Source organism: Bos javanicus, chromosome 5 (genome assembly GCF_032452875.1).
Source record: "Bos javanicus breed banteng chromosome 5, ARS-OSU_banteng_1.0, whole genome shotgun sequence".
Classification (NCBI taxonomy): Eukaryota; Metazoa; Chordata; class Mammalia; order Artiodactyla; family Bovidae; genus Bos; species Bos javanicus.
In genome coordinates, this window is record NC_083872.1 from 101,973,872 (window position 1) to 101,998,964 (window position 25,093).

General features: G+C 42.5%; 1 protein-coding gene and 1 pseudogene across 1 annotated transcript in view; both read right to left on the bottom strand.

The window, feature by feature from the left end:
- SLC2A3 (solute carrier family 2 member 3) overlaps positions 1-6,076 on the bottom strand; it is an 86,391-nt gene extending 80,315 nt beyond the window's left edge. Inside the window, exons 1-2 of the mRNA XM_061418006.1 lie at positions 5,867-6,076; positions 3,842-3,919 (exon numbers count right to left, since the gene is read on the bottom strand). Of these exons, the coding sequence (XP_061273990.1) occupies positions 3,842-3,862 (21 nt within the window). The 5' untranslated portion in view covers positions 3,863-3,919; positions 5,867-6,076. The remainder of the gene's footprint in view (positions 1-3,841; positions 3,920-5,866) is intronic.
- A 1,124-nt stretch (positions 6,077-7,200) lies between these two features.
- On the bottom strand, positions 7,201-19,390 carry LOC133248185 (acylphosphatase-1-like; annotated as a pseudogene).
- Between the last annotated feature and the right edge of the window lie 5,703 nt (positions 19,391-25,093).

A 25,093-nucleotide genomic window follows, 5' to 3' on the forward strand; every position in this document is an offset into this window, starting at 1 on the left:
TGCACCCTTTTACGCTTTCACCAGTAATGTGTGAAGGAGCCAGCTTTTCTGCATGTGCACCAGAAAATGCTGTTATTATTTTTCACTTTAGTCATCCTGAAAGGCATGTGGTTATTTCTTACCGTGGTTTTAATTTGCACTGCCCTAGCTAATGCTGCTGAGTATCTTTTCCACGTGCTTACTCATCATTTGTATGTCTTCTTCACTGAAACATCTGCTGCATGTCTTTTGACCTTTTTTTTAACTGTTGGGATTTTTTTTTTTTTAAATAACAGCTTTATTGAGATATAACTCACATACTATGCAATTCACTATTTAAAGCATATAATTTAGTGGTTTCTAGCATATTCACAGGGTTTGCAACCACCACCACAATTAATTGTGGAATACTTTCATCACCCCCATAAAGAAACTCCATACCCATTAGTGGTCTTTCACCGATTTCCACCATCTACTCCCTTACTTTTTCTTCATAGGATTTATCACTTCCTTCACAAGATTAAGATCCATGAGGGGCAGTCTCAGGCTCCAATAGTGCCTGTCATATAATATCACTTAAAGATTTAAATAAACAAATGAGTCACAGAGAACAATGTGGAAATTACATCTCTCCAGGAAAAATAATTCTACTTTTTGCTCTATTACTATTTTGTTAGAGGAACGATACTTAAAAGAACAATAGGTCTTATTCCCCTTGTGAACTGTATAATCATGTCCATGTGTCCTTCTGCCTCCATAGCTTTCCCTGATAATATGGAACTGAAGCACTACATAAGTCTTTACATTTGTTTTTTAACCCTGTACTCCTTCCTGATCTCCTTTTGAGCCTGAACTGAAATTCAAGGAGTGGATGATAATGCGAAGTGAAGTGAAAGTCCTCAGTCGTGTCCGACTCTTTGCAACTTCATGGACTGTAGCCTGCAGGCTCCTCTGTCCGTGGAGTTCTCCAGGCAAGAATACTGGAGTGGGTAGCCGTTCCCTTCTCCAGGGGATCTTCCCAACCCAGGGATCAAACCCAGGTTTCCCACATTGCAGGTGGATCCTTTACAGTCGGAGCCACCAGGGAAGCCCAAGAATACTGGAGTGGGTACCTCATCCTTTCTCCAGGGGATCTTCCTAACACAAAGTTACCTTTTTCACTCTATACTTGATTTCTCTTGATGGCTCTTGAATTCTGAATCTCTTGATCTGTCTATAGCTTTCCTGGTGGCTCAGATGGTAAAGAATCCGCCTGCAATGCAGGAGACCTGGGTTCGATCCCTGGGTTGGGAAGATCCCCTGGAGGAGGGTATGGCAACTCATTCCAGTATTCTTGCCCAGAGAATCCCCATGGAGACCTGTTTACAGGGGAATAATGTAGATCTGTCTATAGCGGAATAATGTAGAACAGAGGAAAGAGAGTTTTCATGTAAAGATATTGGTCACAGGACACTCTCTTAGTGAAGCTAAGTTGTGTGACCTGAAAAATTTATCTCACGATCTTAAACCTGGTTTTCAGAGTAACATCTGCCTCACAAATCAATGCATGTAAATAATAATAAATTCTCAAGTACTTAACATCTTCTATATGCCAATGTAAGATAACAGAATATGAATATTGGTCTCTGTCCTTGGTTCCTGGCACAGAACTTCTAAAATCTTTGTAATTTCCTAAGCGATAAGAACACTGGGAACATCTGTTTAATCATTGTCTTTGACCAGGTCCCAGGCTCCTAAAAGCCTTGTAAATTCCTCAGTGACAAGAGCACTAGGAGCATCTTTTGTTCTAGTGAAGTGGCTCAGGGTGGGCCCCTGGATAGGGCCAGTCCCCAGCAAGACCAAACCCTGATTAGAAGCTTGGGATTATCAGTTCACCCCTCATCCTCCAGAGAGGGGAGAGGGGCTAGAAACAGGAGTTACTGATTGACGGTGCCTGTGTGGGGAAGCCTCCATAAAACCCCAGTGGTAGGGGCTTTAGAGAGCTTTCAGGTTGGTAAACACATACAAGGGGAGGGAGACACACCTCAACTTCCTGGGGACGAAAGTGCCTACGCTTGCGACTGCTAGAACTTGCCCAATATATTTCTTTCTCTGGCTGTTCATCCGTGTCCTTTATCTCATTTAATCAACTGGTAAACATAAGTGTTTCTTTGAGTTCTGTGATCCATTTCAGCAAATTAATTGAACCCAAGGAAGCCCTCCCAATCTACAGCTGGTTGGTCAGAAGCACAGGTAATCTTGCAACTAGCATCTGAAGTATGTGTGTGTGTGTATGTGTATGCATACAGGGGGGCAGGGAGGACAGTGTCAGAATTGAGTTACACTGTAGGACATCCAGTTGCAGCCACAGAACATTGCTTGGTATGCGGAAAAACTGAGCTTTTCCCTTTGCAGCGAGATTCTCTGATAAGTGCTTAGACTATAGTATTAATTTAATTGTCAGCAAAGATTGATGTCATCCAAAGAGTAAATTACAGTGTCTGGCTAATAAGTATGAAATGGGACCAACTTTCATAGCTATTTGCATCTGGCTATGTCAAAATGGCCTTGTCAAAACTAAAGTTACTTTTGTTGTTGTTGTTGTTGTTGTTGCTGTTGGGGTGGAGCTGACATCAAATCACTGTTTTTAATGCCAGTAACAACAGCAACAACCATCTTAAACCTTTGCCTTTACCATTAATTCCCACTAAAATACAGGGGGCTTTGTCCTTTAATTTCTCTATTATTTGAGATGTTTCACAAGCATGTACTTCTTTTTAAATAAAATAACCACAACAATGATATATCTTAATAATGGTAAGGTTGGCATAATTAGGAAGCCCACAAATAACAGAGATAAACTACTCTTGAGTTTTGAAATGGCAAAAACAGTAGCTCCCAATCTTAAATAGTCATATCTAATTATTAGATTAAATACACATGCAGCAGTGGGGCTTAGTGGGGAGCTGGGGTGGGCAGAAGGCACAGGGGCTTTGCTCACCATTGGCAGAGGAATGAACACATTTTTAAGAAAGAATGGCTCTTTGCTTTCTGTCTCACACCTCCTTCTCACAGTGTTTCCGACCAGTCTTTCCAAAATAGCCTTAATGACTATCATGTAAACGTACCATCCTTAAAAATGTGTTGAGTTTTTAGATTTTCCAAAAGATGCACTTTTTTTTTTTTTTTGAAAATGTGCTAAGGAAGAGCAATTACTCCTCCTGTTCTTTCCCCCCAGCTCTGCTTTCCTTGGTCTGGCCATTAAAAAGACTGGAAAAGAATCTGGTCTGAGAAGACTGCCATTCAAGATCCCAGTAAATTCCGTGAGAGCAAAGCTTTTTAAAACCTTTCCAGATAATCACAAGGGGTCAACCCTTGACTTCAGGCAATAGGTCATAGTTTAGCTACCAGATAAGGCCTACCCTGCCCCCATCCCAGTCCAAAGAGTCATAAATTCTTTACTGTCTTTTTGTGAATCTTCATCACAAGGCTTTGTAAGTAATATGACTCAGTTACACTCTAGAGTCTGCTCTGTAAGAAGTCTTCTGTCTATCTGCTCATGGTATATGATTCTTCACCCCTCAAAAGTCATGGCAATTTTCAATGAAATTCCCTCTCATCCAGTTGTGTAGAATTTTACTGAGGCCTGTTTGCAATTACAGTGTTGAACATGGATAGTTTATCATGCAGATACTAATTGTGAATAAAAAGAATATGGGAAGGTACCAAGTCTATTGGCTCCAGTAGTCTCTCCCATCACCACTTATGTGAGTCCACATTAATAAGACAACAAACATTTAAGGAGATGATAGGTACTCAGATTATTAACATATTCATGACAAAACAAGCTGATACTAATCTGACATAAATTCTTAATACTCACATCCTGTTTGCTGCTCTCCATCTCTCTGTTATACTAAGAACTGACTCGCCCTCCAATTCTTCTTCAAGGTACTGCTTCCTGTAAATTGTAATTGGTGAGTTATTTATTCGCTTTATCTACTTAAGCTCCTTATGGGTGAGGCTGTAACTTAGCCCCCCAACCCACTGGCACACCAATAAAAAATACTTGTGGAAGAAGCTAAGACCTCATATAATTCTAATGTCTTAGATTAACTCAATTCTGGGGTCCTCCACAAAGCTGTTTCCAGTTGTTTAGTAGCCAGTGGGAAGAACTTTATCAAGTAAAGGGAGAGAAGGGGGAAAGAGCTGAAGATGGTGAAAATGGGACCTCTGTCTGTATTTTGAGTCATGGCTCTGGCACCAACTAGCACAGTCTCGCCATCAGCGAAAAGAGAAGGGATGAAGGGAATTCGCTGTTATAAAATTCTGTGATTTAATGTGGCGTATGCTGCCATATAAGATTATAAAACATTTTGAATAAGCCACCTCTTCAAAGCCTCACCTGAGCCTACACTGCCTCAGTGAGCTTCAGTGCAGTCAGAAATCAGGATTCGCCTTAACCAGTTATCAAGTCTGTGTCCTCCTCCACCAGCACTCCTGACTTGAGGGCATAGTTCTGGGGCTCAGCTGGATGTATGGTGAAGCACTAGCACTGTTTCCTGAGTTTGTTAGGAGGAAGGGGACAAAGGACAGGCCATTCCTTTGACTGTGCCACAGCTTCCTTATTACACTTTCCTTTTCCCTTCTCTCTGCTGCCTTCCTCCCCACCTCCCAATCTCTCTCTTCCTCTGCTAGTTCTCCTCTTCCAGATCATCCTCATTTGGGGGAAAACACACACACAAAACCTCTACAACACTTCAAACTCAAATAAACATACTTTTCTTTGTACTTGCACTGAATAAGTGAACCATAATTTTCTAAGGAACTTCCAATTTTCATCTTGCAAAAACCGACAAAGTTATCATTTGCAAGGCACTTAAACTCCTGGTAGCTATCTTTCAAGGTCAGCACAGTTCCCTTCGCCTGGATGGCTTTTTCCTATGACTCTATCACTTTCTTCAGGTGTCTGGTCAAAAGACAGTTCCTCAGACCCACTTCGTGCCCTTTCTCATTTCTTACTGTTTTCTTCCTGAGATTTATCACTGTCTGGTATTTTATTACACATCCACGCATTTTCTTGTCTATCCCTTCCCTAGAATATAAGCTCCAGGAGGGCAGGGCCATTGCCCACCTCGTTCACGCGGGGTCTCCAGCACTTGGAGCAGGATTGGGGTTAGGGGAGGCGCTCAGGAAAGAAAGAATCAGTATTCTCTCTAGTACGCTCAGGCTACTTGCTCGGTTCTCCAGAGCCCCAGGACCCCTTCTCGCTTAGTACCGCCCAATTGCGAGTCCCCACCCACCTTTTTTGGGCTCTCAAATAACTGCAGATGGTGACTGCAGCCATGAAATTAAAAGACACTTACTCCTTGGAAGGAAAGTTATGACCAACCTAGATAGCATATTAAAAAGCAGAGACGTTACTTTGCCAACAAAGGTCCATCTAGTCAAGGCTATGGTTTTTCCAGTGGTCAAGTATGGATATGAGAGTTGGACTGTGAAGAAAGCTGAGAGCCGAAGAATTGATGCTTTTGAACTGCAGTGTTGGAGAAGACTCTTGAGAGTCCCTTGGACTGCAAGGAGATCCAACTAGTCCATCCTAAAGGAGATCAGTCCTGGGTGTTCATTGGAAGGACTGATGCTGAAGCTGAAACTCCAATATTTTGGCCACCTCATGCCAAGAGTTGACTCATTGGAAAAGACCCTGATGCTGGGAGGGATTGGGGGCAGGAGGAGAAGGGGACGACAGAGGATGAGATGGCTGGATGGCATCACCGACTCGATGGACATGAGTTTGGGTAAACTCCGGGAGTTGGTGATGGACAGGGAGGCCTGGCGTGCTGCGATTCATGGGGTCGCAAAGAGTCGGACACGACTGAGCGACTGAACTGAACTGAACTGAACCCACCTTCACCGGAGCCCAGCTCGGAGGCTAGTCCTCTCGCCTGTCCGCCACTAGGACAGCGCAGCGCTGCCACCGCGCGGACCGGGCAGCTGCGGTTGGGCCCAGAGGCGCCGCTCAACCGCCCATCTCCGGGCCCAGCCACACCGCTCCGCGGGTCCCAGGCCGCGGCGCCCGGGGGTGACAGCGATGCCGCCACCGCGCTTCCGTCCGCCTGGCTGCGCAGCCGTTAGGAGCCCCGCGCCGCCACGAGATGTCCAGGATTCTGTTTTGAACGATCCGTTGATGCGGGAGGAAAACGGGACTCGTTTGTCAGCGAGACGCAGGCACCCACCCGCGGCGTGGGCAGGGGTAGCGCTCGCGGGTTCCCTCAACCGCGGCACCAGCCTGACCTCACCTTCAAGCCAAACTGACTCGCTGGGCCGCCGCCGCCCACCCGGCTCCCACCCGGCGCCCCTGGCGTCTTCGCCGAGAGCTCAGGGAAGCCTTTACGGGGAAACGGCGCTGGGCCCCACCATCCTCAGCGCCGCCGTTAAGAGAATGTTACCATTTCTGTTTTAAGAGATACGTTTTCCCCCACAACGCCTCTGCGCCCGGGAGGTGGTGTCCCCAGTTAACTGCGGGAAGGGCCAGAGATGGGCTGGGAAGATCGAGGGCAATTTCTAATAGTTCTTTCGGACCGGTAGCTCTTTTCTGATGAAGAGCCCCCAGCTGTCTTTCTCTCCGCCTCCCGGAAAGGACTCTTTAAAATTTGGGATTAGGAATAATAAAGGTCATCCTCCATTGCCTCGTGCATGCTGCCCCAGTGGAGAGATTGTTTTTCCTTCTCCCGCCTACCCAATTTGGAATTGTTTGGAAACTCCTAACAGCATGGCCTTGAGCAAGGGTTGAGTCAATAGTGACACAAGTTTTTTAAAAGGTCTACACCACATTTCTCAAAAGGGAATATTCCCAGTGAGCAATAAACTCGTGAAATGTGTGCAAGTGAATTGGTCATCGGGGACCTTCAACTTATTAAAACCACAGGAAATTCCACTGCACACACACCAGGATGGTTAAATGAAGGAGGAGGAAAAGGAGAGAGAGGTGGTGTTGGTGTTGGCGATGATGGTTGGGCTAAGTTGTGCCTGACTCTTCTTTGACCTCATGGACTATAGCTCTCCAGGCTCTTCTGTCCATGGGATTTCTCAGGCAAGAATACTGGAGTGAGTTGCCATCTCCTTTTCCAGGGGATCTTCCTGACCCAGGGATGGAACCTGCATCTCCTGCATTGGCAAAGGGGTTCTTTACCACTGAGCCACAGGGAAACCCATAGTGGAATATTACTCAGCTGTAAAAAAACAATGAATTAAAGTCATTGCAGCAACATGGATACACCTGGGGATTATCATATTAAGTGAAGTAAATCAGACCCAGAAAGATACAATATCATTTATATGTGGAATCTAGGGAAAACAATGATAGAAGTAAACATTTATGAAACAGAAATAGACTCACAGACATAGAAAACATGGGCTTCCCTGGGAATCCACCTTGCAATGCAGGAGACACAGATTTCATTCCTGGTCTGGAAAGATACTGCACTCCTCGGAGCATCTAGGCCGGTGAGCCAAATCTAGAGAAGGCCCTCGCTGTACCAACAAAGACTCAGCACAGCCAAACATAAAAAAAAAGAACACATGCCTACCTTATGACCCATGATTCTATCCCTAGATATATACTCAACAGAAATGCATACACATATTCATCAAAAAATAGGTATTAGAATATTAATCTCAGCAGTATTTGTGACAATGCCAGACTGGAAATAATCCAGGGGTCCAGTAACAGGAGAGTGGATAATGACATTGTGGTATATTAACACAATGGAATATTATGCAGAAATGAGAGTGAATGTACTACAGTATATGGATGAACCTCACAAAGTTGAGTGAAGGAAAACTGTCATGCTCCATGCGTGGGCTTGAAAACAATTTCCAGCCATGAGGCAGTATGAGAGGAGAATAGAGTTTATTAGAACAGGAGATGCTGTTAGAACAGTGGGCCAGCTCAAGTGAGAGCTGAAGCTTTCTGTGGGCTAGTAGGCAATTTTTATAGCTTCAAAAAGAAAATTCCTGCTGGAAGAGTGGCATTGGGTGACTGGTTCGGGTGCTATAGGGTGAGTATTTTTACCTAACGGGGTCAGGGAGCAGGCTGGTTTAGATGGGGGGCTCATGGCAACGGTTGCTGCGGGACACACTCTGTTCCAGAGAAGACCTTGGTACTGGGCTCCACATCTGTGGCCTTGGTACAAGGCTTTATACCTGTCACCTTGGTACAGGGCACCACAGAAACCAGGTCCAAAAGAGGACATGTTGAATAATTCCATTTATATAAAGCTTCAAAAACAGGCAAAACTAATCTATGGTGTCATAGACTTAAATATGTGGTTATACTTTGAGAGGCTGTAACTAGGAAGGGACACCAGGACTTCTGGGATGTCTCCAGTGATTTTGTCTGGGTGCCATTAGCTTTGTAGAAACAAATATCCAACTGAGCATTTTTCCATATGTGTCTCACTTTAAAATTTTTTTCAATTAAGAAACAAAAAAGTCTGAACTATTATTTGTCCAACTTCTCTTCTACTCAATTCAACCTACCTTCATTTTATTTTTACTGTCACTATTGCCTTATTGCACACGGCACTAGGAGGACTGTGGAGTCCTGGAAAGATATCTCTGGCTCCCAGGAGTTCAGTCTACGAGGTAGTACAAATAAAAAGTCATTGCTTGGGAGTAGTCTTTGACATTATATGGTTAGGGAAGTCCCAAATAATTACCTTGGAAGAAAGTTTGGGGAGAGAATATGCATCCAAGAACCTATTTGCAGGGCAGGAATAGAAATGCAGACATAGAGAACAGACTTTGGACACAGTAGGGGAAGGAAAGGGAGGGACAAATTGAGAGAGTAGCATTGAAATACATTATCATATGTAATAGAGATAGCTAATGGGAAGTATTGGAAGAAAAGCTATGACAGGCATGGTCCACTGGAGATGGGAATGGCAAACCACTTCAGTATTCTTGCCTTGAGAACCCCATGAACAGTATGAAAAGGCAAAAAGATATGACACCGAAAGATGAACTCCCTGGGTTGGTAGGTGCCCAATATGCTACTGGAGAAGACTGGAGAAATAATTTCAGAAAGAATAAAGAGATGGAGCCAAAGCACAACATCCAGTTGTGGATGTGACTGGTGATGGAAGTAAGTCCAATGCTGTAAAGAGCAATATTGCATAGGAACCTGGTATGTTAGGTCCATGAATCTCTGTAAATTGGAAGTGCTCAACAGGAGATGGCAAGACTGAACACCAACATTTTAGGAATCAGTGAATTAAAATGGACCAGAATGGGTGAATTTAATTCACATCATCATTATATCTACTACTGTGGGCAAGAATCCCTTAGAAGAATTGGAGTAGCCCTCGTAGTCAAAATAAGAGTCCGAAATGCAGTCCTTAGGTGCAATATAAAAAATGACAGAATGATCTCTGTTCGTTTCCAAGGCAAACCATTCAATATCACAGTAATCCGAGTCTATGCCCCAACCACTAATGCCAAAGAAACAGAAGTTGAATGGTTCTATGAAGACCTACAAGACCGTCTGGAACATAAAAAAAAAAAACTCCTTCTCATTCACAGGGGACTGGAATGCAAAAGTAGGAAGTCAAGTGATACCTAGAGTAACAGGCAAGTTTGGCCTTGGAGTACAAAATGAAGCATGGAAAAGGCTAACAGAGTTTTACCAAGAGAACGCACTGGTCATAGTAAACACTTTCTTCCAACAACACAAGAGACAACTCTACACTTGGACATCACCAGATGGTCAATACCGAAATCAGATTATATTCTTTGCAGCCAAAGATGGAGATGCTCTATACAGTCCGCAAAAACAAGACTGGGAGCTGACTGTGGCTCAGATCACGAACTCCTTATTGCCAAATTCAGACTTAAATTGAAGAAAGTAGGGAAAACCACTAGACCATTCAGGTATGACCTAAATCAAATCCCTTACAATTATACAGTGGATGTGACAAATAAATTCAAGGGATTAGATGTGATAGATGGAGTGCCTGAAGAACCATGGATAAATGTTAGTGACATTGTACAGAAGGCAGTGATCAAGACCATTCCTAAGAAAAAGAAATGCAAAAAGGCAAAATGATTGTCTGAGGAGGCCTTACAAATAGCTGAGAAAAGACAGAAGCTAAAGGCAAAGGAGAAAAGGAAAGCTACACCCATCTGATGTAGAGTTCCAAAGAATAGCAAGGAGAGATAAGAAAGCCTTCCTCAGTGACCAATGCACAGAAATAGAGGAAAACAAAGAATGGGAAAGACTAGAGATCTCTTCAAGAAAATTAATTATAACAAGGGATTATTTCATGCAAAGATGGACACAATAAAGGACAGAAATGGTATGGACCTAACAGAAGCAGAAGGTGTTAAGAAGAGGTGGCAAGAATAACAGAAGGATTACACAAAAAAGATCTTAATGACCCGGATAACCACGATGGTGTGATCACTCACCTAGAGCCAGACATCCTGGAATGTGAAGTCAAGTGGGCCTTAGGAAGCATCACTATGAACAAAACTAGTGGAGGTGATGGAATTCCAGTTGAGCTATTTCAAATCCTGAAAGATGATGCTGTGAAAGTGCTGCACTCAATATGCCAGGAAATTTGGAAAACTCAGCAGTGACCACAGGACTGGAAACGGTCAGTTTTCATTCCAATCCCAAAGAAAGGCAATGCCAAAGAATGTTGAGACTACCACACAATTGCAGTCATCTCACATGCTAGCAAAGTAATGCTCAAAATTCTCCAAGCCAGGCTTCAACAGTATGTGCACCGTGAACTTCCAGATGTTCAAGCTGGGTTTAGAAAAGGCAGAGGAACCAGAGATCAAATTGCCAACATCCGTTGGATCATCAAAAAAACAAGAGAGTTCCAGAAATACATCTACTTTTGCTTTATTGACTATGCCAAAGACTTTGACTGTGTGGATCACAACAAAGTGTGGAAAATTCTTAAAGAGATGGGGATACCGGAGCATCATTCCTGTCTTCTGAGAAGTCTGTGTGCAGGTCAAGAAGCAACAGTTAGAACCTGACATGGGACAATGGACTGGTTCCAAACTGGGAAAAGAATATGTCAAGGTTGTATATTGTCACCCTGCTTATTTAACTTATATACAGAGTACATCATGCAAAATACTGGACTGGATGAAGCACAAGCTGGAATCAAGATTGCTGGGAGGAAATATCAATAACCTCAGATATGCAGATGACACCACTCTTATGGCAGAAAGCAAAAAGGAACTAAAGAGCCTCTTGATGAAAGTTAAAGAGGAGAGTGAAAAAGTTGGCTTAAAGCTCAACATTCAAAAAACTAAGATCACGGTATCTGGTCCCATCACTTTATGGCAAATAGATGGGAAACAATGGAAACAGTGACAGACTTTATTTTCTTGGGCTCCAAAATCACTGCAGATGGTGACTGCAGCCATGAAATTAAAAGATGCTTGCTCCTTGGAAGAAAAGCTATGACCGACCTAGACAGCATATTAAAAAGCAGAGACATTACTTTGCCAACAAAGGTCCGTCTAGTGAAAGCTACGGTTTTTCCAGTAGTCATGTATGGATGTGAAAGTTGGACCATAAAGAAAGCTGAGCACCGAAGAATTGATGCTTTTGAACTGTGGTGTTGGAGAAGACTTTTGAGAGTCCCTTGGACTGCAAGGAAATCAAAGCAGTCAATTTTAAAGGAAATCAGTCCTGAATATTCATTGGAAGAACTAATGCTGAAGCTTCAATACTTTGGCCACCTGGTGGGAAGAGCTGACTCATTTGAAAAGACCCTGATGCTGGGAAAGATTGAGGGCCAGAGGAGAAGGGAATGACAGAGGATGAGATGGTTGGATGGCATCACTGACTTGAAGGACATGAGTTTGAGCAAGCTCCAGGAGTTTGTGATGGGCTGGGAAGCCTGGCGTGCTACAGTGCATAGTGTCGCAGAGTCAGACACGACTAAGCGACTGAACTGAACTGAATGGGAAGTATAACACAGGTAGCGCAACTGGTGCTCTGTGATATCCTAGAGGGTTAGGATGGTGTGGGGTGTGGGGGTGAGGTTCAAGAGGAAGGGGATATATGCATACTTACAACTGATTCACGTTGTTGTGTGGCAGAAACCAGTACAGTATTGTAAAGAAGTTATCCTCCAATTGAAAATAAACTTTAAAAAATAAATGGAAAAAAAAGGAATGTGCATCTACTCAGTTTCTAAGTTAGAAGGGATCTTCGTGTGTGCTCAGTTGTGCAGCACTTTGCAACCCCATGGCCAGGCTCCTCGGTCCATGGGATTTACCAGACAAGAATACTGGAATGTGTTGCCATTTCCTTCTCCAGGGGATATTTCTGACCCAGGCAGGGATCGAACTTGTGTCTCTTGCACCTCCTGCACTGCAGGCAGATTCTTTACCACTGAGCCATCTAGGAAGCCCCAGAAAGGATCTGAAGGACCTCATAATTTCCTGTAGATAGGGACCAGCATGATCAACTGTCTCAGCTTTCCTAGGACTCAGGGGTTTTTCAGGACAGGGGGCTTTTAGCACTAAACCCAAGACTGTCTTGGGCAACCTGGATGGGTGGTCACTCTAGCAGGGGCTGAGCCTGTTTCATTGTTGAATTTGTCAATGTTTCTAACACAAAGTCTAGCACATAGGAGATAATTAATAAGCTCAATGGATATCTGTTGAAATGAGGGAAAATGGTAACGTAAGTAAAGGCACCTACTTTAGGTGATGCTAGTCATTTTGGGGGCAGAAATTGTGGGCAATATGGGTTAGGATCAGGTTGAAGACAATCTTGAAAGTCAAGCTGAATAGCATGTATTATAGCTTACTGATAATTGGTATCCACAGAATGTTTTCAAACAGAGTGACATGAAAAAATCTGTTTTTCCTTATTAAATCTGAATTGCTGAATGGGACCAGTTATAGAGTCTACAAGTTGAAGTTCAGGTAGAAGTTTATTAGGAGTCCAGATAAAAAGTGAAATAATACACCTTCAGAACCATTAAGGGAACTAAGAGCTTCACTGAGACCAAATTGCCAACATCCTCTGGATCGTGGAAAAAGCAAGAGAGTTCCAGAAAAACATCTATTTCTGCTTTACTGACTATGCCAAACCCTTTGACTGTGTGGATCATAATAAACTGTGGAAAATTCTGCAAGAGATGGGAATACCAGACCACCTGACCTGCCTCTTGAGAAATCTGTATGCAGGTCAGGAAGCAACAGTTAGAACTGGACATGGAACAACAGACTGGTTCCAAATAGGAAAAGGAGTACGTCAAGGCTGTATATTGTCACCCTGCTTATCTAACTTATATGCAGAGTACATCATGAGAAACGCTGGGCTGGAAGAAGCACAAGCTGGAATCAAGACTGCCGGGAGAAATATCAATAATTTCAGATATGCAGATGACATCACCTTTATGGCAGAAAGGAAAGAAGAACTAAAAAGCCTCTTGATAAAAGTGAAAGAGTGTGAAAAAGTTGGCTTAAAACTCAACATTCAGAAAATGAACATCATGGCATCTGGTCCCATCACTTCTTGGGAAATAGATGGGGAAAGAGTGGAAACTGTGTCAGACTTTATTTTTTTGGGCTCCAAAATCACTGTAGATCGTGACTGCAGCCATGAAATTAAAAGACGCTTACTCCTTGGAAGGAAAGTTATGACCAACCTAGATAGCATATTAAAAAGCAGAGACATTATTTTGCCAACAGAGGTTCATCTAGTCAAGGCTATGGTTTTTCCAGTGGTCATGTATGGATGTGAGAGTTGGACTGTGAAGAAGGCTGAGCGCCGAAGAATTGATGCTTTTGAACTGTGGTGTTGGAGAAGACTCTTGAGAGTCCCTTGGACTGCAAGGAGATCCAACCAGTCCATCCTAAAGGAGATCAGCCCTGGGATTTCTTTGGAAGGAATGATGCTAAAGCTGAAACTCCAGTACTTTGGCCACCTCATGTGAAGAGTTGACTCATTGGAAAAGACTCTGATGCTGGGAGGGATTGGGGGCAGGAGGACAAGGGGACGACAGAGGATGAGATGGCTGGATGGCATCACTGACTCGATGGACGTGAGTCTCAGTGAACTCCGGGAGTTGGTGATGGACAGGGAGGCCTGGTGTGCTGCGATTAATGGGGTCACAAAGAGTCAGACACGACTGAGCGATTGAACTGAACTGAACTGAATCTAATATATCTTATTTTTAAATTGGCATTTTCTTATTACAGCAGTTCCCTCTTATTCATAGGGGATACTTTCCAAGACCCTCAGTGGATTCCTGAAACCACAGATTGTACCGAACCCTATATTTCCTATACATAAATATACACCTATGATACAATTTAATTTATAAATTACACATATGATACATATATGTAATTACATATAAATTACATATGATACATATACACCTATGATAAATTAGACACAGTAAGAAATTAACAATAGTAACTATTAATAAAATAGAACAGTTGTGACAATATACCATAATAAAAGTTATGTGAATGTACTACTGTGACTGCTACTGCTGCTGCTAAGTCACTTCAGTCGTGTCCGACTCTATTCAACCCCATAGATGGCAGCCCAGTAGGCTCCGCTGTCCCTGGGATTCTCCAGGCAAGAACACTGGAGTAGGTTGCCATTTCATTCTCCAATGCATGAAAGTGAAAAGTGAAAGTGAAGTCGCTCAGTCGTGTCCGACTCCTAGCGACCCCATGGACTCTAGCCCACCAGGCTCCTCTGTCCATGGGAGTTTCCAGGCAAGAGTACTGGAGTGGGGTGCCAGGGCCTTCTCCAACTACTGTGACAATATAGCTGAAAAAACAGCAGCTGCTAAGAGACTAATGGGTGGGCAGAGAATTCAGTATTGATTCATATATACACTGAACAATGGGATGTTTTCTGTCCAGGTGGGATGGCTTGAGATTTCATGATGTTACTTAGAATGGTGTGCAATTTAAAACTTGTGGACTGATTACTTCTGGAATCTTCCATTTAATATATTTTCAGGGAGTGATTGACCATGGGTAAGTGAAATCTCAGCAAGTGAAACTGTCAATAAGAGGTGCTACTGTATATGTTCTTTTTAGAAACTGTTTCTTCCATACCTTTCTTTCTCCTCCTTTCTTAAATGTTAGTATTATATATATATATAATACTAATTTTAGTTAGCAAGAAATGAAGGCCCAGCAGTAAGGTTCATTCAGCACGTCTTAAGCAGGACTGGGTAAGAAGAGGCTTTGTTTTTTTTTCCTGGCAAGGGGCAGTGATTTTACACCTGTTGTTGTGTAGTCACTAAATTGTGTCTGACTCTGTGACTCCATGAACCGTAGCAGAGCAGTCTTCCCTGTCCTTCACTATCTTCCAGAGTTTGCTCAAACTCATGTCCATTGAGTCAGTGATACCATCCAACTGTCTCATCCTCTGTTGCCCGCTTCTCCGCTTGTCTTCAGTCTTTCCCAGCATCAGGGTCTTTTCCAATGAATCGGCTCTTTGCATCAGCTGGCCCAAGTATTGGAGCTTCAGCTTCAGTATCAATTCTTCCAGTGAATATTCAGGGTTGAGTTTTTAGGATTGACTAGTTTGATCTCCTTGCTGTCCCAGGGACTCTTTAGTCTTCTCCAGCACCACAGTTCAAAAGCATCAGTTCTTCAGTGCTCAGTCTTCTTTATAGTCCATCTCTCACATCCATACATGACTACTGGATACATAGCTTTGACTAGATGGACCCTTGTTGGCAAAGTGATGTCTCTGCCTGTCAATATCTAGGTCTGTCATAGCTTTTCTTCCAAGGACCAAGTGTCTTTTCATTTCATAGATGCAGTCTGTGTCGCCTGCATTAGCAGGCAGATTCTTTACCACTGAGCCATCTTATAAGCCCAACCTTACACTACTTCAGTGCTTTCATAGACTGCCACACCCGGACAAGGTGTTCACTGAGAAAGACAACCTACTGTTTTTCTTGAAGTTAAGTTTATCCAGTTCTTAAATTCTGCGAATGTAACCTTCCCACTTTTTTGATGTAAAAAAGTATTACTTCTCTTATGAAATGATGGTCATAGTAGATCGCAGTTGGTAATGTCTTTCTGCAACAAAAGTCCTCTGCATCCCCTTATTGGTTTGTAAAATGAAAAAATCTTAAACTTCTGCTTCATTCTCATGCTTCTTCTGGCTCAGATTTTACATGTAGATACATATACATTTGTGATGGATATGACTGACCCATATTCTGTCTCCTTTTCATACACCTTCCTGTACTGCAGAGGCTAGAAAACCCACAACTATACATCACAGATTTTTTTGCCACTAGGATTCTGTTTCTAAATTATGATCTATCTGTAGTCTGCAAACCCAAGAGACTTGAAAAGTAGAAGTGAGGTAGGAGCCACCTCCTGGCTGCTTTGGCGCTTGCTGCTGGCCAGAATGATTGTGAGGTGCTGGGCTTTTGGCGGCAGGGTTCCGCATCCATGCACTAGCTCTTGGCCACTGAAGGCTCTGAGGCAGTGTTAGCAACATTGCCCTCTGGATCACAGCCAGAGCACTGTGTTCTTGAATTCAACAGTTTCAGCAATAAAGCTTTGTTTTTGAAAAATATTTATTTATACAAAGAGTCAGACAGGACTGAGTGACTTTCACTTTCATTTAGTTATTTGCCTGTGCTAGGTCTTTGATGTGGCATGTGGGATCTAGTTTTCTGACCAGGGGTTGGACCTGGGCCCCCTGAAATGAGTGCAGAGTCTTAGCCACCGGACCACCAGGAAAGTCCCAGCAATAAGTTGTGATTCCTCACCTTTCTTATTTTTTTTTTAAAAAGGCTGTGCTGGGTCTTTGCTGCTGCATGGGCTTTTCTCTAGTTGCAATGTGCGGGGGCTACTCCCTAGTTGCGGCTTCTCTTGTTGTGAAGCACGGGCTCCAGAGTGAGTGGGCTTCAGTAATTGCTGCAGGTGGGCTCAGTAGTTGCAGCCCCCAGGTTCTAGAGTACAGCCTCAGTAGTTGTGGTCCACAGGCTTAGTTGCACTGGGGCATGCAGGATCCTCCTGGATCAGGGATTGAACCCATGTCTCCTGCATTGGCAAGCAGATTCTTTACCACTGAGCCACTCAGGAAGCCTGATTGCTCAGCTTTCTGAAGCTCCCCTCCCGTGAGTGTGTTTACTAATCCCATTCTAGGAGCCATTTCTGGGAAACAGCAGAGACTCTGCTCCTTCAGTTCTTCAAACGATTTTGTAAGCATGCATGTCCCTGTATTAAGGTATTTTCTGTTTAAAATAAAAGTAGTTTCTGTTTACTGCAAATAACCCTGACATATACAATACCTGACTGAGCAGTAAGTCCACTGTTTCTTCTATACTTCCCCTACTTGCCGCTCCTCATCCTCTGCCTTCCCTTTCCCTCTTCTTTCTATAATACCAAATGCAGTATAACCTGGTGTCTTCACCCTTGGTCTTTTGAGGCCCTGTAGCTGTTTCTTGAGCCTCCAGATAAAAAGAAACCCACGATGGGCTTCCCTGGTGGCTCCGTGGTAAAGAATCTGCCTGCCAATGCAAGAGACATGGGTTCAGTCCCTGAGTCAGGAAGACCTCACATGTGGAGGAGCAACTAAGCCGGTGTGCCCCAACGACTGAGCCCACGTGTTGCAACTACTGAAGTCCAGGTGTCCTAGAGCCCAGGCTTGGAAACAAAAGAAGCCATCAAAACAAGAAGCCTCCACACCACAATTAGAGAGTAGACCCTGCTCACTGCAACTTGAGAAAAGCCCTCGTAAAAACGAAGAGCCAGCACAGTCAAACATGAGTAAATAAATTAATTTAAAAAAAGAAAGTAACTCATTATCACAATATTTCACAAGGTGGGTGGGAGGTGGGAGCAGCTAGTCTCCTGGAGGTTGAGGTTTTCCCTGACACCCGAGAGGCTATCTGACTCAGTGTCTCAGGTTCTCACTAATCAAGATGCCAGTGGCTTATCTTTACCCACTGGAGGGTTTGGGTCTGTGATGAGGAACAATAGCAGTTTATTCCTTGGATTCTAGGTCCCCTGAGACACAATTTCTAGTTTGACTCACTGGGCATCATCATCGTCGGGAAAGTGACAGTGCTCTACGTGTATGAATTATTAACCTAAAACTAATATTATATGTTTCCATATTCTTTTAACATTTCTAGGAAAAAACGCTTTTCTCTCATAAACACAATTCTTTTTTTTGAAAGTTGTAATGTGTTTTCATTGATTAGAATTGTTTACAGTGTAATCATTCCATCATACCTATAATATACAGTCATAATCAAATATCTGATACTAAAGTAACTTACTGATAAATTCTAATATTGAACATAGAGTACTTCCATCTCTATTAACAATAAAAAACAAAACCACTGAGTTTATCTCGGAAAATTTAAATTCTGGCCATTATTTTACAAGTTGGGAATCTGAGTAATCCAACTTTGAGATGACTTTCTCACTGTAGAAGTTAGCTCTGTTGGTGAACGTTTGTTTTGGGATTTCCTCTTGTCTCAAGCCATTCTTGCAAACGATGCACTTTGGGGATGGGACCTTTCAATCGCCCTTGCCCTCTGCCTTGGTCAGTGTTCTGGACCTGGCCTCTCAATCCCAGCTTTTTACCCTCCGCCTGAGTATATTTGCAGAACACTCCTTGCGCCTTCCCCAGTGTTTCCTAATCCACTGATACCAGCGTGTCCTCTTCTGCCATGCTGATGCTCACCCCTCCTCATCGTCCTCTCATGCAGCCAGGACTGCCTCTGCAACCACTGTGCCAACAGTTCTCCCAGGTGCGCAATCTCTGTGCCCAGAAAGCTTAGACAAACAATTCTCCAAAAATTTTTTAAAATCTCCTTCCTCCCTTGTCCCACCCCTACTGCCACTTTGCTATAAGCAACACATAACAATACCTTATTATGCCAGAATTGTGAATAGCCTATAGTTTTCCCATGGTACTCTTACTACTGCAAATACAGCTGCCTCTTGTTCCTTCTCCTATCTTTAAACTATGGCCATAGTGATACTGAAAGGCCAATATGATAGACTCCCTTGTAAACTACCTGGCCTAGGATATCCTGGACAATCATAAAAAGATGGGATCGCCTTGGACAAACTGAACATACCTGTTACTGAATCTTGACCCAGAGCCCTTGCAGGCTCTGCAGTGGGGATAGTTATAATACTAATGGAAGTCCTCACACTGGTCCCTCAATTTCCAAAGCACAATATTTAGACAATGTTAAAGCATTGCTGAAATTTAGCTCTAAGAAAAAGTCTGGACTAGGGAAAAAAATAAAAAAGGTCTATTAATGCTAGGAAGCAAAGGAATTGCATAATTTACAGTATAGATGACATCTCTCAATTCAAATAGTTCTTCCTACCCTGGAATTGCTGATTGTAGGTTAAACACCTTATTTTTCATTCACTGGATCCATCTATCTTTTCAATATTTTTAGGAAGTTACCTTAAGGGGAAATCTGCTTCCAAATTTTAAATGCCTCAGGGTGTTAAGGAGAAAATGGCAGCATTTTCACTGGTAGCTTTTCACAGGTAGGTAGCTTCTCCCAGGTAGATTCAGGGAGCAGACTTATCTTTCAATTTATGGCTGGAACAATCCAGGTGGTAAATGTGAAACATTTTTCCAGGATCATAAAACTGCCATCACTTCAGTTCAGTCACTCAGTTGTGTTTGATTCTTTGCAATCCCATGGACTGCACCACACTAGGCTTCCCTGTCCATCACCAATTCCCAGAGCTTGCTCAAACTCATGTCCATCGAGTCTGTGATGCCATCCAACCATCTCATCCTCTGTCATTCCCTTCTCCTCCTGCCTTCAATCTTTCCCAGAATTAGGGTCTTTTTCAATGAGTCAGTTCTTCTCATCAGGTGGTCAATGTATTGGAGTTTCAGCTTTAGCATTAGTCCTTCCAATGAATATTCTGGACTGATTGGCATAGATACCTTGAAAAACATATTTCAATGTCTGCAATATTTAGAATGTGTGCCACATACTTTTTAAACGTCTTATTTTCTTTGGGTTCACAACCTGCTGTGTATGAGATACTGCTAGGCACCGGATATGCAACGATGCATAATATACATTCCATATCCTAGAAGGGGACAGAGGATGAGATGGTTGGGTGGCATCACCAACTCGATGGATGGGAGTTTGAGCAGGCTCCGGGGGTTGGTGATAGCCAGGAAAGCCTGGCGTGCTGTAGTCCATGGGGACGCAACGAGTCGGACATAACTGAGCGACTGTACTGATCCAAGTAGGTTTCTGTAATTTGATCAATGTCCTTCCTTCAGACAAACTTTTATAGTTTCCTTCACCTCCACCCAGCCTCTCCAATTATTTTGTGAATGGTTTCTTTAGGAACCCACCTGCTTGGATCCTGTCATCCAGTCAGTCCTTAGCTTTCTATACAAGAACCTCGGTTTCCCCATCCTTCCCTAAAGGCATGGTTAAACTTCACGTTTTTCCTTTCCTCCGTCTCATTCATCCTTTTGGGTAATACAAGTAAATGGGAAGTCTGGGACCAGAGGCTCATACGAATTTAACTATTACGTGTATTCCAGAAAACCACGGTACCCGCTGACTTCGCTGAGTAAACAGGAAACTATCGATCCCACGCAGGAAATGACCTTGTTTGAGGGCAAGGAAGGTTTCGCAGATGTCCCTTTCCCTTCAGCTCCCTACTAAACTCATTTCCGGGTTTCAATCCATTTGGTCCTTCACCACAACAGCCGACTCAGTCTTAACTTTTCCCAGTCCCAGCCTAGACAGCGTCCCTCAGAGAGTGGCCAATTGGCCCTTCCCTTTAGTGGACATTCTTATGCCTTGTTTTACATCACTACGAATCTCAACCAATCAGTAGTTGGGATGGGAGGTACCAAAATAAACTTCACTTCCTTCCTAAACAGCCGCCCCGCGCTTGCGTCATCTTGATAGATTACTTGTGCAGCCAACCAGCAAGCAACCTTGGGCCCGGCCTACCTTAAACCCAATCAATTAAAATGAAGACGGGGAATTGGGCGGAGAATGGAAAACTTGCCCCCACTTTTGGAAATGGTTTGAAGGAGACGCGTACGGACCTCTTAAACCTAGAATTTGCGACCAATTTTGCCTACTGTATGTCTCAGACGCCCCAGTTCTGTCCCCCCTCAGCCGCACCCCAAGATGAGCCTCCCACCCCATATATCTCCCCCCAGCCCTCATCTCAGTAGAACACGTTCCCATCCCGAGTCTTCAGGAAAAGGACCAAACCCCAAAGGGCCGAGCTGTCCTTGCTCCTCCCCGCGCCGCAGAGCAGGGGGAAGGAGAGACCCCGCAGACTCCCGCGCCAATCTTTCCATTCAGAGCGTCTCTCCTCCCATCCCCACGTTCCCGGGTCTGAGCTGACACGGGAGTGGGAGGAGCCGAAGGCCAGCAGGGCCGGCGGAGATGCTAACGCTTCTTAAGGTGGCGCCGAGCTGTGAGGTGCCTGGGCCTCCAAGCGACTGGGATGTGACGTTCTCCTGCCTCCCAACTTCGCTTCCCATGCAGTTTCTCATCTCTGGTCCCCTCACCTTACGCCTGATTTTATTTTCAGAAAGAATAAACAGGTTAGGTAGAGAATACAAACGAATTAAACTTACAACAATAAGTTACGTAAAAGAAAACCAAACCATGGAGAGAACTTTTACGAGTAATCTCATCTTCTGTGTTCTATTCTTTTCTCCCTGAGAGTTCCTTTTAAAGTAGCGGGTAGATGTGCAAATGTGGGCTCCAATTTTGTCTGATAAATATTTCTAAGTGAATCACTTATGTGTTTGCTTTTTGTCTCCCCACTAGATCTGACGGCAGTCGCTAAAGGAAGCAAGAGCCGGTTGCTTAGTGGCTGTGGGTTACCGCCTACTACTCTTACGGAGGGTCCCCTGGAAACTGGAAGAGCGGAGGTGGTATATTGGGCCTCCTGCCAGTCTTGCCTCTAATTCAGTCTTATCATTTGTAAAATGGGAATAATAATAGCTACCATATACGTTCAGTGTGAGTACTAAAATACTTCGTGTAAATAAAAACACATTGTGATCTGAAAGGTGTAAACAAACATCAGATAACATTACAAATATAAAGCATACAGTAAATATTTACAAGGGCTTCCCTAGTGGCTCAATCGGTAAAAGAATCCCCCTGCAATGCGGGAGGCCTGGGTTGGGAAGATCTCCTGGAGGAGGTCATGGCAACCTACTCTAGTGTTCTTGCCCGAAGAATCCCATTGACAGAGGAGCCTGGCGGGCTGCAGTCCATGGGGTCGCAAAGACTTGGACACGACTGAGCTACTAATACTAAGTACACGCAAATATTGACAGTCGTTCGATAGCTTTTTAAACAGTATTAAAAAACTACCTTGTAAAAATTCAAACACATGCAGAAGTAGAATAGTATTAAAAACAGATGCTTGAAAAAAAGCCCATGTTGTCATAAGCAACATTTGGCTAGTTTCTTATTATCTATACCTCTTTCCTTTATCACTTGATTATTTTGAAGCAAATTTCAGGCATTCCATGACTAAATTCTTTAGTATGAATCTTAAAAAGATAAAGATCTTTAAAAAATAATAGCATAATTCTTTAACATATCTAAAATATAGCAATAATTCTTTTATATCATCAAAGTCAGGATTGAAATTTTGATTGAGAAATTGGTGTCTTTCCCAGTTCCTTTGTTCAAATCAGGATCCCCTGAAATGTCCATATATTGTATTTGACAGGTGTGTCGTGTCTCTTGATCTGTATACATTGCATTTGGTTGCTATGTCTTTTAAGACTCTTCCAACTTCTAGGTTCCTCTTCCTCCATGCATGTATCTAAGTGCATTCTGTGCGTGGAACCACAGTCCCTCCCCAGCACTATGAAGTAGGTGATATTATTATTCCCATTTTACTGATGAGGAAAACTGACTACCAGAGCAGTTAAATGACTTAAGTTCTGTTACTGAGTGTCAAAGCTGGGATTTGAATACATGAATTCTATCTACTTTACCATGTTTCATGTAACACACAAATGTTTCATAAATGCTTCCAAAATATGTGTTGTGGTATATTGGTCACAAATATTAGAAGAAGCATTTTGCTCAAGGTAGAATAGCACACATGAATAATTAGACACTAGATTCTATTATTGAGAAGGGTGGATCCTTTACATTTTTATTCTGTTCCATATCACCTTCCTTAACAGAAAGTAAATGGAGAATGAATGCAAGTGCTTCTTCCTGTCTCAGGGGAAAAACAAAACAAAACTAGCTTTTCAGGTTCTTTTTTAATCAAACAAAACAAAACACATAAGCAAAAACCATACAGATAGTAATTATAGATATAGTGGAAATGAGAAATTATAATAATCTTTAAGCTTATATTTTTGGTGTATATCCATCTATGTGTGTGTGTGTATGTGTACATACACAAATATATACATACAGATGTCAATACATATATATTACAAAAATCACCTACATAATCATATTATACAAACTTTTTTTAACATGATATTCTCACTGGAAAATATTTAGATGTATGAAAAAAATTAGTTCTTTAAAATAATAACATGACTATTGCAAAATAGCTAAATGGTAAAGACATAAGAATTAAAACAATTACTCACTAATTCTACATTCCAGAGTGAAATATATTTACTCATTTAAAAGCTAAGTAGTATTCTATTACGGAGAAGGCAATGGCACCCTACTCCAGTACTCTTGCCTGGAAAATCCCATGGACAGAGGAGCCTGGTAGGCTGCAGTCCATGGGGTTGCTAAGAGTCAGACACGACTGAGCTACTTCCCTTTCACTTTTCACTTTCATGCATTGGAGAAGGAAATGGCAACCCACTCCAGTGTTCTTGCCTGGAGAATCCCAGGGACCGGGGAGCCCGGTGGGCTGCCATCTATGGGGTCGCACAGAGTCGGACACGACTGAAGCGACTTAGCAGCAGCAGCAGCAGTATTCTATTATATAGCAGTACCATAAGGTATTTAACAGTTGCCTTATTATAGATGTTTAGCTAATTTCCTACAGCTATATATAGTGCTGCAGCAAATATCTTGTATAGGTCAAATAATTTCTTGACCTTTTTACTTCTCTCAATTTCTAGAAGAAGAGATTCTAAGCCTTCCCTAACTTTCTCACTTTCAGTACTTTGACCTCTCTACCCCTGATCCTCAAATTTCATATACATAAAAAAAGTCAAAAAGGATTGAAGAAAGAAACGTAACAAAACCTGTAACACAAAGTAAGAAACATCTGATGCCAAATTATCTGTGTGTGGGCGAATGAATCAATGTTTCAAAGAGGAGAGAAAAAGACGATTTTAATTCTGGATGTTGTAAGAGAGAAAAGGAAGAGAAGGCTCAGCTGGAATTGACTGCCTTTAATTACAATTAAAGGAATGACTTTTAGTTCTGACAGCTCAGGAAAATGGGATAGAAGAATCATTTGGATTTTGAATTTGTTAATTTCAGTCCTGATTTTGCATTTTACTAATAATTTGAACTCAGACACAATCTATGGCTCTATTTCAGCTTTCTCACCTGTAAAATAGGCTTAATAATAGTGCCTTATGGGATTGGGAAGAATTAAATGTGATAATACATGCATAGCTCAGTCAATGCCTGGCACATTGTAAATATAAAATACAGTATTATATATTTAACCAGAAGAGGAAAAAAACTTTAATATATAAATATGAAATGTAGTGATCAAGCTGTAATCCTGAGTATTCTGCCTTTTTATTTTTTGAGCAATTAAAACATTTCATGGATAATATTGTTTTCTTATTTAACAGAAAGTAGAGTGGTTTGAGAAAAGTTCAAGAGGCCAGATGATGAAACACATAAGAATTTGCAGAAGAATTTGCAGCATAACATGAGTTCAAGAGGAAAAATGGAGGTAGTCATCTGGTGGTGTTTTCTGTCTTTGGGTGGGGATTATTCTGTTAAGGGCAGAGGATAAGAACATTCTATACTGTGACCCGGATAAGATATGTTATAGAATTGCCAAGTGAATTGAACAGTCTTCTTTACACATTTATGTACAGTGGTTTAAAAAGCATTTCCACATAAATGAGATCATTAGATTCTTGCAGGAGCCT